Below are 13,187 nucleotides of genomic sequence, written 5' to 3'. Positions count from 1 at the left end.
AATAAGTGCAGTGTAAAATAACACAGGAGGCAATTTTTGACAAGTCCTTTATTAAAAAAAACCCAAAAATTAAAAAATGTCCCTCTGTGTAGATCCATTGTCAATCACAATGCCTGCCACCACCAACGACCTGAGGGCTCTGCTCCTGAGGAAAGCGTCTTCCATCTGACAGCTCCGCCACCTGACGGTTCTTAAATAGCTAAGGGGCAGGACCATCTGCTGACATCGCTGGATGACCCACCCCCTTGTGTAGTCATTGACTGGGGCATGCTGGGTTGATGATATCACAAGGGGGTGGGGTCACCTGGCGACATCACCTGGTGGCCCCACCCCTTAGTTATTTAAGAATGTCAGGTGGTGGAGCTGTCAGACAGCAAAAGCCTTTGTCGGGAGAGGAGCTTTTTTCTTTTTCTTTTTTTGGCTCGACAGTGGTGGTGGGCATCATGATTGATGATGGATCTATGCCAAGGGACATTTTTTAATCTTTTTTTTCATATATCTTAAAGTTAAGGATGCTGTGAGTTCTCAACAGAAGATGAACTGCTCTAGATATATAGGCCAGCAGAGCTGTTTAGGGCAGGGATGGGCAACTGTAGCCCTCCAGTTGTTGTAGAAATACAAGTCCCATGAGGCACTGCAAAACTGACAGTTACAAGCATGACTCCCAAAGGCATGATGGGACTTGTAGTTCACCAACAGCTGGAGGGCCACAGTTGCCCACCCCAGGTTTAGGGTACCTAATGCTTCTTGTAAAAGAGGTAATGTGTCCTATATACATGAAATACAGTGTCAACGGTTATGGCGGCATATACATTGTCTGATAGGCATATGCGCGGTCAACATGGTCAACTGAGTGTAAGAGGCAAAAGGACATTGCGCAGGATTGTGTCACAAAATAAGAAAACAACTGCTGCACAAGAGATTATAGAGCTCAATCTCAGTCCATTAAGACTGAGATTGAGCTCTGCAGTCACTTTTTGCAGGAGCTGTTTTCTTATTCCAGGTAACAATCCATCACAATGTTTTTTGTCTCTTTCAGTCAGTTGACCATTTCGACCCTGCTTATGCTTATCAGATTACATTTTCCCAGAAACTGTATATGCCGTCATACCGTACCTCACGACACAGTAAATAAATTGGCAACTTCAGTTACAAGGGCACCAGCTAAGCAGGCAAAAACAATTTTGCCTTCTTTGAAGCTCAGTAAGCACTACCATGACTCCATATAACTAACTGCGCAGGCAGCGAATGGCAAAAGTGAGGCTTCTCACCTGTTAGCTAAGTTTCTCATTACAGAGTGGAACCAAAAGAATGTTACATCACTTCTGTTTTCAATGCGAAACATGTCCACACTTTCACACCTGCAAATCATGTAGTCTTTACATTGTTTTGTCTAACTCCTGTATACAGTATACTTAAAGCTGCTTGACTCCCAAAAACCTTTGGTTCCTCTACCCTGTAAGGGCAAGTGGGATCAGGATGTAGGTCCTATAACTGAAGACCAAGGGGGATTTATTCAAATGTCCCTAATATATTCCTGTCTATTTCCAGTAGTATGACACAGTTATATACTGTATATACTACATAGGACATATAGGGCAGTCAAGTGGTTATACAAAATTAAATTTAGAGCTTTGCCTCCGGTCTTTTTCTGCTGTAACCTTTCTATGTTTCTTTATGATCTTCAACTGAGTTTAGGTGTTTCTAGAGAAGTGTGTTTTAGATAAATGTATGCTCAGTAAGTTTATGTTTCCACCTTTTTTTAGATAAGTATATGCTTCCACCCATTGTTGCCAACCAGACAAATGTGCTTTCGGCTAAATGGGCACACAGACACACACCAAAGTCTTGGAGAAAGCCTTCCCAGAAATGTGGAGGCTGATATTGCAGCAAAAGAAGGGCCAACTGCATATTAATGCACATGGATTTTAAAATCATCAGACAACAAGCTTATATACTGTTAATGTTAGGATCAGGTGTCTTCAAACTTTAAGCTATACAATGTATTTAATTTTCACTTATTTACCCCCCACAAACTTTAGACGTTAGAAATTTTATAATCTGAGTGTAGAGCAACCCAAGTAAAGTAACCAAGGCACTTACAATAACTGCCACACTACATATATTTATGTTAGTTATCTGGTAAGTAATTAATTAGTAAATCAGGCAGGACGGCAGGGTAAAGCAGCTACTATAATGATTCATTCTAAATGCTTAAAAATGATGACTAATTTTGAATATATTTTTATTCATTATTATGGTAAATATTGTATTTTACCATTTTAGATTTTTTTTGTTTTATCCATTAGCTAGTTACTTGACAGTCTGCTTGCAGACAGGGGCTAAAGGATTTCTTTAAATTCTTCCAGGAAGTGAGGACTTCACATCCTTCCTGGCAGAATTTCCATTTAAGTTGTGAGAGGAGATTAGCAAACAGCAGTTCAGGAAAGAACAGAGCCTGACAGAGAGAGATGGGATAAGGAATTGTGATTAATTTTCGCTACCCAAGGAACAGAAGGTATACTTCCATATAACAGAATACTTGTATTCTTTGAGAGGTAGAGTATGCATTTAAAGGAACTGTAACCTTGGACTATCTTAATAAAACTAAGTTGTACTGAGCTTTTGGCTGCTGGAAGTGTCTGAAGTGGATCCCTGGTACCTTTGATGATGTAAAAGTGAGATAGCAAATATTAAGCCAAAGATAGACTGTGTATCTCATGAAGAAACACACATTTAGATGAGGAACCCTGTGAGACAAATCATTTCAAACCTAATTGTGCTAGGGGCAGCTGGTGGATAAAGGAGAAGGAGCTCTGTCCTATAAGTCATGGAAAACATCGGTCCTGATGCAAGAAGTGTCCCCAACCAGAAGAGCATAATTTTCAATATTGCTAGTCTTTCAATTAATATTATGTTTTTATAGTAATTAGGTATGTTTAACTTTTGATGGCTTATGCTTTTTATACATGCAGTATAGGGAAATGTCCATAATAATATTCATTTATTTCTTAACAAATTCTCATATTATATGTTACCTTTAGGGAGTTTATAATTGGAGCAAAGAAAATTAAACTGTATTTACACAAGACATGTTGCCTTTTCCCAGATATTTTCCTTTGTATGTGAGCAATATGCCATGTTAAAAAACTTGACATGTGCAAATTGGACTGACAGCGTATCGCATGAATTAAAGTCAGATAGAAGTGTTAACTGGAGCTGACAGGTGCTATACAAGATGTGCATATAATGTGCACTAAATAATGTCAAGCTATGTCTGGGTACCTAAATGTACTTTATCAAGCACAAGAAGAGATAACATGTTTCACAAACCTTTGAAATGTTGCTTGATCGACTTGCTGAGCGCCCAAGGGATTTGTCATTCTGCAAAACAAAATTAGATTACCAAAATAGGTGTGATAAGTATGTAGGATTGTATCTTCTAGCCTCACTTTCATCCATGCTGCGTCAATTAGATTTAATTACTAGGTAGAACACTGGAGTTTGATATGATGTCTTTAAATGCTATAATTATCAAAGTATTGTACTGACGTGTGTTGATTATACAGTTTTAGCTTCAGAGTTTGGAAGCGTGAAAAAAATAACTTGAACTGAGTTATCTACTAATTTCCTGCAGAGTAAATAATCTTAAGAGAAACTAAGGTATGTGTTCAGTGGTTACTGATTTTGAGCGTTCTTGTTATCAAATTTCCCTCAAAGCAGATCTATCATATATACTGTGCTGTAAACACACACATGTACAGTATATATATATATATATATATAATTTTTATCAATTACCAAAATGAAAAGTAAAGGAACAGAAGAGAAATCCAATTAAAATCAAGATTTGACATGACCACCCTTTGCCTTCAAAACAGTGTACATTCTTCTAGGTACATTTGCACATACAGTAGTTTGTGAAGGAGCTCGGCAGGTAGGTTGTTTCAAACATCTTGTAGAAATAACCACAGATCTTCTGTGAATGTAGGCTGCCTCAAATCCTTCTGTCTCTTAATGTAGTCCCAGATAGACTCGATGATGTTGAGGTCAGGACTGTGGGAGCCAAACCATCATTTCCAGGACTCCTTGTTCTTTTTTACACTGAACATAGTTTGGGGTCGTTGTCCTACTGCAGAATAAATTTGGGGCCAATCACATGCTTCCTTGATGGTATGGCATGAGGGATGATGGATAAGTATCTGCCTGTATTTCTCAGCATTAAGGACACCATTGATCCTGACCAAATCTCCAACTCCATTTACAGAAATGCAGCCCCAAACTTGCAAGGAACCCTCACTATACTTCAGTGTCACCTGCAAACACTCATTATTGTACCACTCTCCAGCCCTTCAGTGAAAAAACTGTCTCTCACTACAGCAAAATATTTCACATTTTGACTACACCTGCCGCCATTTTTTCTTCAACCCAGTTCCTATGTTTTAATGCAAAGTTGAGTCACTTAGCCTTGTTTCCGCATTGTAGGTATAGATTTGAGGACACAATTCTTCCATGAAGACCTGAGTCCCACTATTTTCCACCAGTTCTGTGCTGATGACACTGCTGAACATCTTCTAATGTTTAAGGGAAGTAAGCTTGATGTGTCTTTCATCTTCTGCGTTAAGTTTCCTTGGCCAACCACTGCATCTACGGTCCTCAGTGTTGCCCATCTCCTTGTGCTTCCTCAAAAGAAATTGAACAGCACATCTTGAAACCACAGTGTGCTCTGAACTCTTTGTCTGGTAGAGACATTGCTAATGCAATATAACCACCTTTTGTCTTGTTGCTGTGCTCAGTCTTGCCATGGTATATGACCCGTGACATGAAACTGTCTTCCACCACAAGCTCACCTTTATAGCAAAGTTTGTCTATTCCTCGCTCAGTTTTAAGACTCTTACACAGTTGTTTCTGTTTCAGTTTTTGTATTTCAGCCTTCATATAAAATTGATGGTCATTGGCACCTACTTGATATAATTGGTTAATCATACACCGGACTCTAATCCTACAAATCCCCTGACTTTGTGTTAGTGTACAAAATGTGCAAGTGTATGGCTGACCATACACGTTTAAAAAATACTTAGAAAAAAACAGTCAGGTTTATAAAGATCTGTCGAGTGTGCATGAGATAATACCATAATTGTATTGAAATATTTCCCCCAATTGTCAACATTGGTGGAAATGATGTAAAGATTTTTTTGACCTTTGTGAACCCTCCCACTCGCCAACTGTATTTAAAAGAAAGATCTTTCATTTAGTTGCTTGTACTTCCGGGTTTACATTTTAACATAATCATGCGCTGTAGATTTTATTGAACTGTTTTCAATCGATTCCACTACTAATGTCTAGAAAATGGATCATTTTGGCTCAACAAATCTGACACGATGGTTCTTTTTTTTGCCATAAATCTTTGCATTTCGATAATCGAAATTAGCCCACTAACATTTGGACAGTCAAACTATCAAGCATATCGAATTCTTTTTGGAACCATTTTCTAACCCTGTATGGCCAGCATAAAAATTGAGGCAGTCACATCATAAATTGATTTGATTTAGTTTTTTTTCTGTTCGCTCCCTTTGCATTTTGCAAATTGATAAAAATAAAAAAATAAAATATATATTTTTGAAAGCATTCTTACTTCACAGCATTTCTTCAAACCTGACTAAAATATTTGCACATACTGTATATAGGCAGCAACTCATTTAGCAATGCATTTAGGCATCTAGACACGGTGAGGACAACTTGCTGAAGTCAAAACCAAGCATCAGAATGGGGAAGAAAGGGGATTTAAGTGACTTTGAATGTGGCATGATTGTTGATGCTAGACGGGCTGGTCTTTCAAAAACTGCTGATCTACTGAGATTTCCACGCACAGCCATCTCTAGGGTTTGCAGTTGTGTGGATGAAAATGCCTTGCTGATATCAGAGGTCAGAGGAGAATGGAGTTCAGTTGTGAAATTCAAATGGTAGGGTCAGATTTTGGTGTAAACAACATGGAAGCATGGATGCATCCTGTTTTGTATCAGTGGGTCAGGCTGGTGGTGTAATGGTGTGGGAGATATTTTCTTGGCACTAGCAAGGTGTACCTAATAAAGTGACCAGTGAATATCTATATATATAGATAAAGGAGACAATAAAGGAGTTTCTCAAGAAGAAGCACATTAAGGTCATGGAGTGACTCAGCCAGTCTCCAGACCCTAGTCCTATAGAAAATTTACTCCAGTGGCATTATGTTTACATCAGGTTTCCCAGTTCCAACCGAACATAGTAGATATTAGCATATTATACCATTGTGATGCTCTGATGGATTCGCCATAATTTAGAATTAAAAAAAATTGTGGAGCCTAACAATTTAAGAATTGCACCTTAGCTGGGGCCATGAGGGTTCAACACATATTGGTGAAGAGACATCTCATCAATAGAGTACCAAAAGTATAAGAAGCTGGAAGGAGATTGAACAATGCCAATGAAAAAATAAAGATGGATTGGCATGATTATTTACTGTAGACAATAAACATGACCACATACATAACCAAAAAAAGTACAGATTTCCTTTACAGCAGTTCCTTTGCTAAAACTAATGTCTAAAATAAAACTGCATTTGCAAAGAAGGACTTGCTCTCCTCTCCTGCTGCCTGTACCCCAATCATTTGGCAGTGAAAAATCATCAAAATCTGGCACTTCTGGAAGTGTCATATTCTGAACAACCTTGTTGTGATTCATGGATTCTTGCTTTGACTAGTACATTACTGCTCTTTCCTGTAGTGATGTAGAGGTCAGTGGGAGGAACCAGTAAACAGAGTGTGGGACTAGGAGATTGACACTCCCTGAAGTGTCAACTAAAGATTTTTAATTTGGAAACTTAAGGGATGAGAATCATCACCCCTTTGAAGGTAATAACCTGAAAGGAATTAGTATATGTAGGTAAATTATTTCCTTATTACCTTTGGTGTCACTCAGGGATGGGTAGGGGATGGAGAAAAGATAACATATTGGCAAGATTAAAAAGCTTGGGAGTAAATGGATATAGAGTAGGGGAGTTAGCATTGCTAACTTAGCCAAAATTGTAAGGAGGTAATTAAAGATATATATACATATACTGTACTGTGCAACGTGTTAGGCAAGTGTGAAGAAACGTTGTAAAGTAAAAATGCTCTAAAAAAATAAATATTTACACAAAATGCAAAGTGAGCAAACAGAAGACAAATTTAAATCAAATCCATATTTGGTGTGATTACCCTTTCAAAACCAGCATCAGTTGTTATACTTGCACACTTTGTACACTTACACAAAGTCAGGGATTTTGTATGATTAGAGTCAGGTGTATGGTTAACCAATTATACCAAGCAGGTGCTAATGATCATAAATTTCCTTAGTAGGTTACAACACTGTCATTAACTGAAACAGAAACAGCTGTGTAGGAAGCTTAAAACTGGGTGAGGAACAGTCAAACTCTGCTACAAAGGTGAGTTTGTAGAAGGCAATTTCATGTCACAGGTCATACACCATGGCAAGACTGAGCAAAGCAACAGGACAGAAGGTAGTTATACCATATCAGCAACATCTCTCCCAGGCAATGATTTCATAGCAGTGGGCTGTTCAGGCTCTTTTGAAGAAGCAAAAATAAATGGGCAATGTTGAGGACTGTAGACGCAGTGGTCAGCCAAGGAAACAATGCAGCAGGTGAAAGATACATCATGCTTACTTCCCTTCCACATCAGAAGGTGCAATCAGCACAGAACTGGTGGAAACCAGTGGGGCCCAGGTACACCCATCTACAGTCTGGAGAGGTCCAGCCAGACGTGGTCTTCAATTGAAGAATTGCAGCCAAGAAGCCATACCTACAATGGCTAAGTGATTCAACTAAGCATGAAAACATAGGAACTGAGGTGTAGAAAAATGGCAGAAGGTGCTCTGGACTGATAAGTCAAAATTTTAAATATTTGACTGTAGCAGGAGGCAGTTTGTTCACCGAAGGGCTGAAGAGCAGTACAAAAATGAGTGTCTGCAGGCAACAATGAAGCATGATGAAGGTTCCTTGCAAGTTTGTGGCTGCATTTCTGCAAATGGAGTTGGAGATTTGGTCAGGATCAATGGTGTCCTCAATGCTGAGAAATACAGTCAGATACTTATCAATCATGCCATACCATCAGGAAGCCGTGTGACTGGCCCCAAATTTATTCTGCAGCAGGACAACAACCCCAAATGTGAAGCCAATGTCATTAAGACCTATCTTAAGTGTAAAGAAGTGACAGTTTGGTCCCCACAGAGCCCTACTCTCAACATTGTCGAGTCTGTCTGGAATTACATGCAGAGACAGAAGGATTTGAGGCAGCCTACATCCACATATCTGTGGTTAGCTCTCCCAGATGTTTGAAACAACCTACCTGCTGAGTTCCCTTAAAAACTATGTAAGTATGCCTAGAAGAATTGATGCTGTTTTTTAAGGAAAAGGGTGGTCACACCAAAAATTGATTTGATTTGGATTTCTCTTCTGTCCATTTTTTTTTACAGTTGCCTCTTCTGTCCATTTACTTTCTGTTTTGTTAATTGATAAAACTAAACTGTTAACATTTCTATTTCTAAAAACATTTGTAAGTTTCACACCTGCCTAAAACTTTAGCACAGTAGTGTGCATGTATATGATATATATATATATATATATATATATATATATATATATATATATATATATATATATATTGTATTGTTATCGTACTGTCGCATGTTCTGTCTCCCATTGTAATGTACAGCGCTGAGCGAACTGTTGGCGCTTTATAAATACTGTATAATAATTAAATATATATATATATATATATATATATATATACCGTATTTTCCGGCGTATAAGACGACTGGGCGTATAAGACGACCCCCTACTTTTCCTGTTAAAATATAGGGTTTGAGCTATACTCGCCGTATAAGACTACCCCTCTTCCAACGCACACCAAATAAAAATGAAAAAACATCAGATTTGATTTCAATATGGTATGCTATTTCAGTATGGTATTCCAATGATGGGGTGCTATTCCTCCCACTGACACCAATGATGGGGCACTACTCCTCCCACTGACACCAATGAGGGGGCACTATTTCATCCACTGACACCAATGATGGGGCACTATTTCATCCACTGACACCAATGATGGGGCACTATTCCTCCCACTGATACCAATGATGGGACACTATTCCTCCCACTGACACCAATGATGGTGCCCCATCATTAGTGTCAGTGTGTGAGGAATAGTGTCCCATCATTAGTCAGTGGGAGGAATAGTGCCTCATGATTGGTGTCAGTGGGAAGAATCGTGCCCCATCATTGGTGTCAGTGGGAGGAATAGTGCCCCATCATTGGTGTCAGTGGGAGGAATCGTGTCCCATCATTAGTGTCAGTGGGAGGAATCGTGTCCCATCATTGGTGTCAGTGGGAGGAATAGTGCTCCATCGTTGGTGTCAGTGGGAGGAATAGCGCCCCATCGTTGGTGTCAGTGGGGGGAATAGCGCCCCATCGTTGGTGTCAGTGGGAGGAATAGCGCCCCATCGTTGGTGTCAGTGGGAGGAATAGCGCCCCATCGTTGGTGTCAGTGGGAAGAATAGCGCCCCATCGTTGGTGTCAGTGGGGAGGAGGAATAGTGCCCCATCGTTGGTGTCAGTGGAAGGAATAGTGCCCCATCATTGGTATCATTGGGAGGAATAGTGCCCCATCATTGGTGTCAGTGGGGGGAATAGTGCCCCATCGTTGGTATCAGTGGGAGGAATAGTGCCCTATCGTTGGTATCAGTGGGAGGAATAGTGCCCCATCGTTGGTATCAGTGGGGGGAATAGTGCCCCATCGTTGGTGTCAGTGGGAGGAATAGTGTCCCATCACTGGTATCAGTGGGGGGAATAGTGCCCCATCATTGGTGTCAGTGGGAGGAATAGTGTCCCATCATTGGTATCAGTGGGGAGAATAGTGCCCCATCGTTGGTATCAGTGGGAGGAATAGTGCCCCATCATTGGTATCAGTGGAAGGAATAGTGCCCCATCGTTGGTGTCAGTGGGGAGAATAGTGTCCCATCATTGGTGTCAGTGGGAGGAATAGTGCCCCATCGTTGGTGTCAGTGGGGAGAATAGTGTCCCATCATTGGTGTCAGTGGGAGGAATAGTGCCCCATCGTTGGTGTCAGTGGGGAGAATAGTGCCCCATCATTGGTGTCAGTGGGAGGAATAGTGCCCCATCGTTGGTGTCAGTGGGGAGAATAGTGCCCCATCATTGGTGTCAGTGGGAGGAATAGTGCCCCATCGTTGGTGTCAGTGGGGAGAATAGTGCCCCATCATTGGTGTCAGTGGGGAGGAGGAATAGTGCCCCATCATTGGTATCAGTGGGGAGAACAGTGCCTCATCGTCGGTGTCAGTGGGGAAGGAACAGTGCCTCATCGTTGGTGTCAGTGTGGAGGAGGAATAGTGCCCCATCGTTAGTGTCAGTGGGGGAGAGGAGCGGCTGCTCCTTCTTCCAGTTCTTCGATTTTCGCGGGGCCACTCGGCTCCGCCTCCTCGCCGGTGATTGGTCGCCTGTGTGCCTTTCCAGTGCTGGCGCCCAATCACCGGTGAGGAGGTGGAGCCGAGCGGCCGCGTGACCATCGAGTGGCCGAACTGAAAGAAGGAGCAGCCGCGTTTCCTGGACCGGATCGTCGTGGGACCGGAGCCAGGTAAGGTACAGCAGCTCCTCTGCCCACCCCCGTACTTAGTGTCCGTTGGAGGAGGAGGGGGGGCGGAGCCGCGCCGCCCCTCGAAAAAGTGCCGCCCTGACACCGTATAAGACGACCCCCGACTTTTCAGAAGATTTTCAGGGGTTGAAAAGTCATCTTATACGCTGGAAAATACGGTATATATATATATATATATATACACACAATGTCAGTAATGGTATAAAAGTACTGATGCTTTGCAGGGATATTAATATAGCAAGTAAAGTGGAAATATGGCTGGAATAATTTCCTCACTGGACAAAAGTTACAGTGTGCTTCCAAACAATATACGTACAAGAAAAAAGAAGGGTAGAGGTTTGTCTGTAAAGTCTTGATTCACACCAGCCGTGAACAAAGATTTCTGTGACAGCAAGTTCATATGGGTAAATAAAAATGTTGAAGATAATATTTATATTATGGTTTTTGGAACTTGTTATAAGCAATTTCACATAAAAAGTGCTGAAAATCAAACACTTCTACAATTTAAAAAAGAAGCAAGCAGAAATTGAGTGCAGGTTATGAGTGATAAATATTACTAAAAACAGTGATGTATTAAGCTAATTTATTAAGATGTAAGGTGGTTGGCATTTCCTGATCAAAGGAGGTTTGAAAAGCATGGAGTACATATATTTTTCTGGTTTAATATTAAGGGTGACATCAATTGAGACGATAAAGCTACTGTTCCTAGTAAGGGGCATAGATTTTTTATCAACATTAAAAAACAATTATCTGAGAAAAGTCATAGTTTTACTAACGAGAGGGGAAGCTCTGCTTGATTTGATCGTTTCTAACAGACCAGCTTTCATATCATTTATACAGGTTAGGATGTAATTGAGCAATGGTGACAACACTATTGTAATGTTTTAGTTGCTTTTTATTAAGGATTTGAATAAGATTATTTTTACAAAAGTAATTCAAAGAAAAAAATGAAAGCCAATATGACTGAATAGGGGCTCTAAGATATAGTATGGAAAAAAAGGGAAGGTATAAAAGGCTAGGTTCACCTTTCTGCAAAAACTAATATAAATACACATATTTTTGCAGGAAAAAGGGCATTTATTATTTTTTGAACAGGAGCCTGTGGAAAATTGCACCCACGATCAGTAGATTGAGGGTGCAATGTCTGGCAATGTCTGGCTTTCTGCCCGTATCTCCATATGGGCTTTCTGTTAGAAAGCTGGAGGACATGCCAGTGGACTATGATTGTGCTCATCAGTGCCTTTGTAGCCCATTGAGAATTACAAGCCAAGGTGAAGACCGGACTTGTAGTTTTGTAATTCACAGATATCTGTGAATAAATTACACAGCTGCATAGGTGGAGCCAGACCAGAGCACCCAAAGAATAGGTATGTATAGACATCTTTCCTTTACAGGAGAGTTGGTATAGGGCTTAGAATGAGGATGGGAGCAGGATTAGGTTTAGATAGCATTTGGCTGGATGTCTACTTTAGGCAATTCAATTCCTGATTTGGCAATTTAGCCTCCAACTCCAGCCTTCCCACTGAATGTTGTATCAGCACTATCCACTCTGTCCAGTGAACAGGGAGCTGACCCAGAATACAGTAATGCTAATCCAGCAAGCAGCAGAACAGTCTTATTGAGCAGTAGAGGTGTGTTTATTCCCTCAGTTAGAATTAGAAATCATTTACTGTATGTATTTGAGCAATATATTCATTTTTTTTTTCATTTTATTGGTCTGATGGAATCACTTGTTCTACTTTTGATGAAATACGATAAGATAATGTATAGCATATGTAAGGTAGATCCAGAAAAGCTTTTGCTCTGTACCAAGATCCCAAAAGTTGATTTGTAGATATACAAACATAAAGAGATGTGGTCCTTTTAAGGTACCATAAATAATCAACGAACTTACAACACAATAAAAAAAAAAAAAATTTAGTGCCCAAGATAAAAAATACAGTATGTATATGTATGGAGACATAGGATTATAATGCATAGAGCACATAAAAAATAACACCTTTTACCCTTTACCCATATTTAACAGCGCATATGTATGCATACATTTTAGTCTTTTATAATACATTTAAACAAACCTGTTTTTATTCTGTTGTGATCTTGCTGATAATTTATGGTACTTTAAAAGTTCCACATATCTTTACGTACTGTATACTGAATATAGATCTCCACACTTTTGCTGAAACTCAGTAGTGACATATTACAAAAGGAAGTGTAAAGGTATGCCCGTACATCACCCATACACCTATACCTTCTTTGTTGCATTAAAATTGGGTCAAACAGAGCTGCATAAGGATTTAGAAATATTGGTTAATAGCACATTGCCACTAAATGTTAAATAGCAGCTGCAGAAGAAAGTGAAATATTCCAGTACATAAAAAAGGATATAGGACTTATGCATAAGGGTGCAAAAAAAATGCTGTTTTCAGATGGGTTTGGCATTTTTTTTAACTCTGGTTGCAGCTCCATGACAGTCAATGTGCTCCTG

At 40.0% G+C, this 13,187-nt stretch overlaps 1 protein-coding gene across 1 annotated transcript in view; it reads right to left on the bottom strand.

The window, feature by feature from the left end:
- The window catches only part of MARCHF1 (membrane associated ring-CH-type finger 1), a 389,990-nt gene that overhangs the window by 263,986 nt on the left and 112,817 nt on the right, over positions 1–13,187 (bottom strand). The window contains exon 2 of the mRNA XM_089670364.1: positions 3,334–3,384. Within this exon, the coding sequence (XP_089526490.1) occupies positions 3,334–3,384 (51 nt within the window). The remainder of the gene's footprint in view (positions 1–3,333; positions 3,385–13,187) is intronic.

This window comes from Staurois parvus, unplaced genomic scaffold, assembly GCF_062004578.1.
Source record: "Staurois parvus isolate SC_StPar_1 unplaced genomic scaffold, SC_StPar_1.0 ptg000090l, whole genome shotgun sequence".
Classification (NCBI taxonomy): Eukaryota; Metazoa; Chordata; class Amphibia; order Anura; family Ranidae; genus Staurois; species Staurois parvus.
Note: the sequence above shows the minus strand (reverse complement) of the source record. Positions and strands in the feature narration are given on the sequence as shown.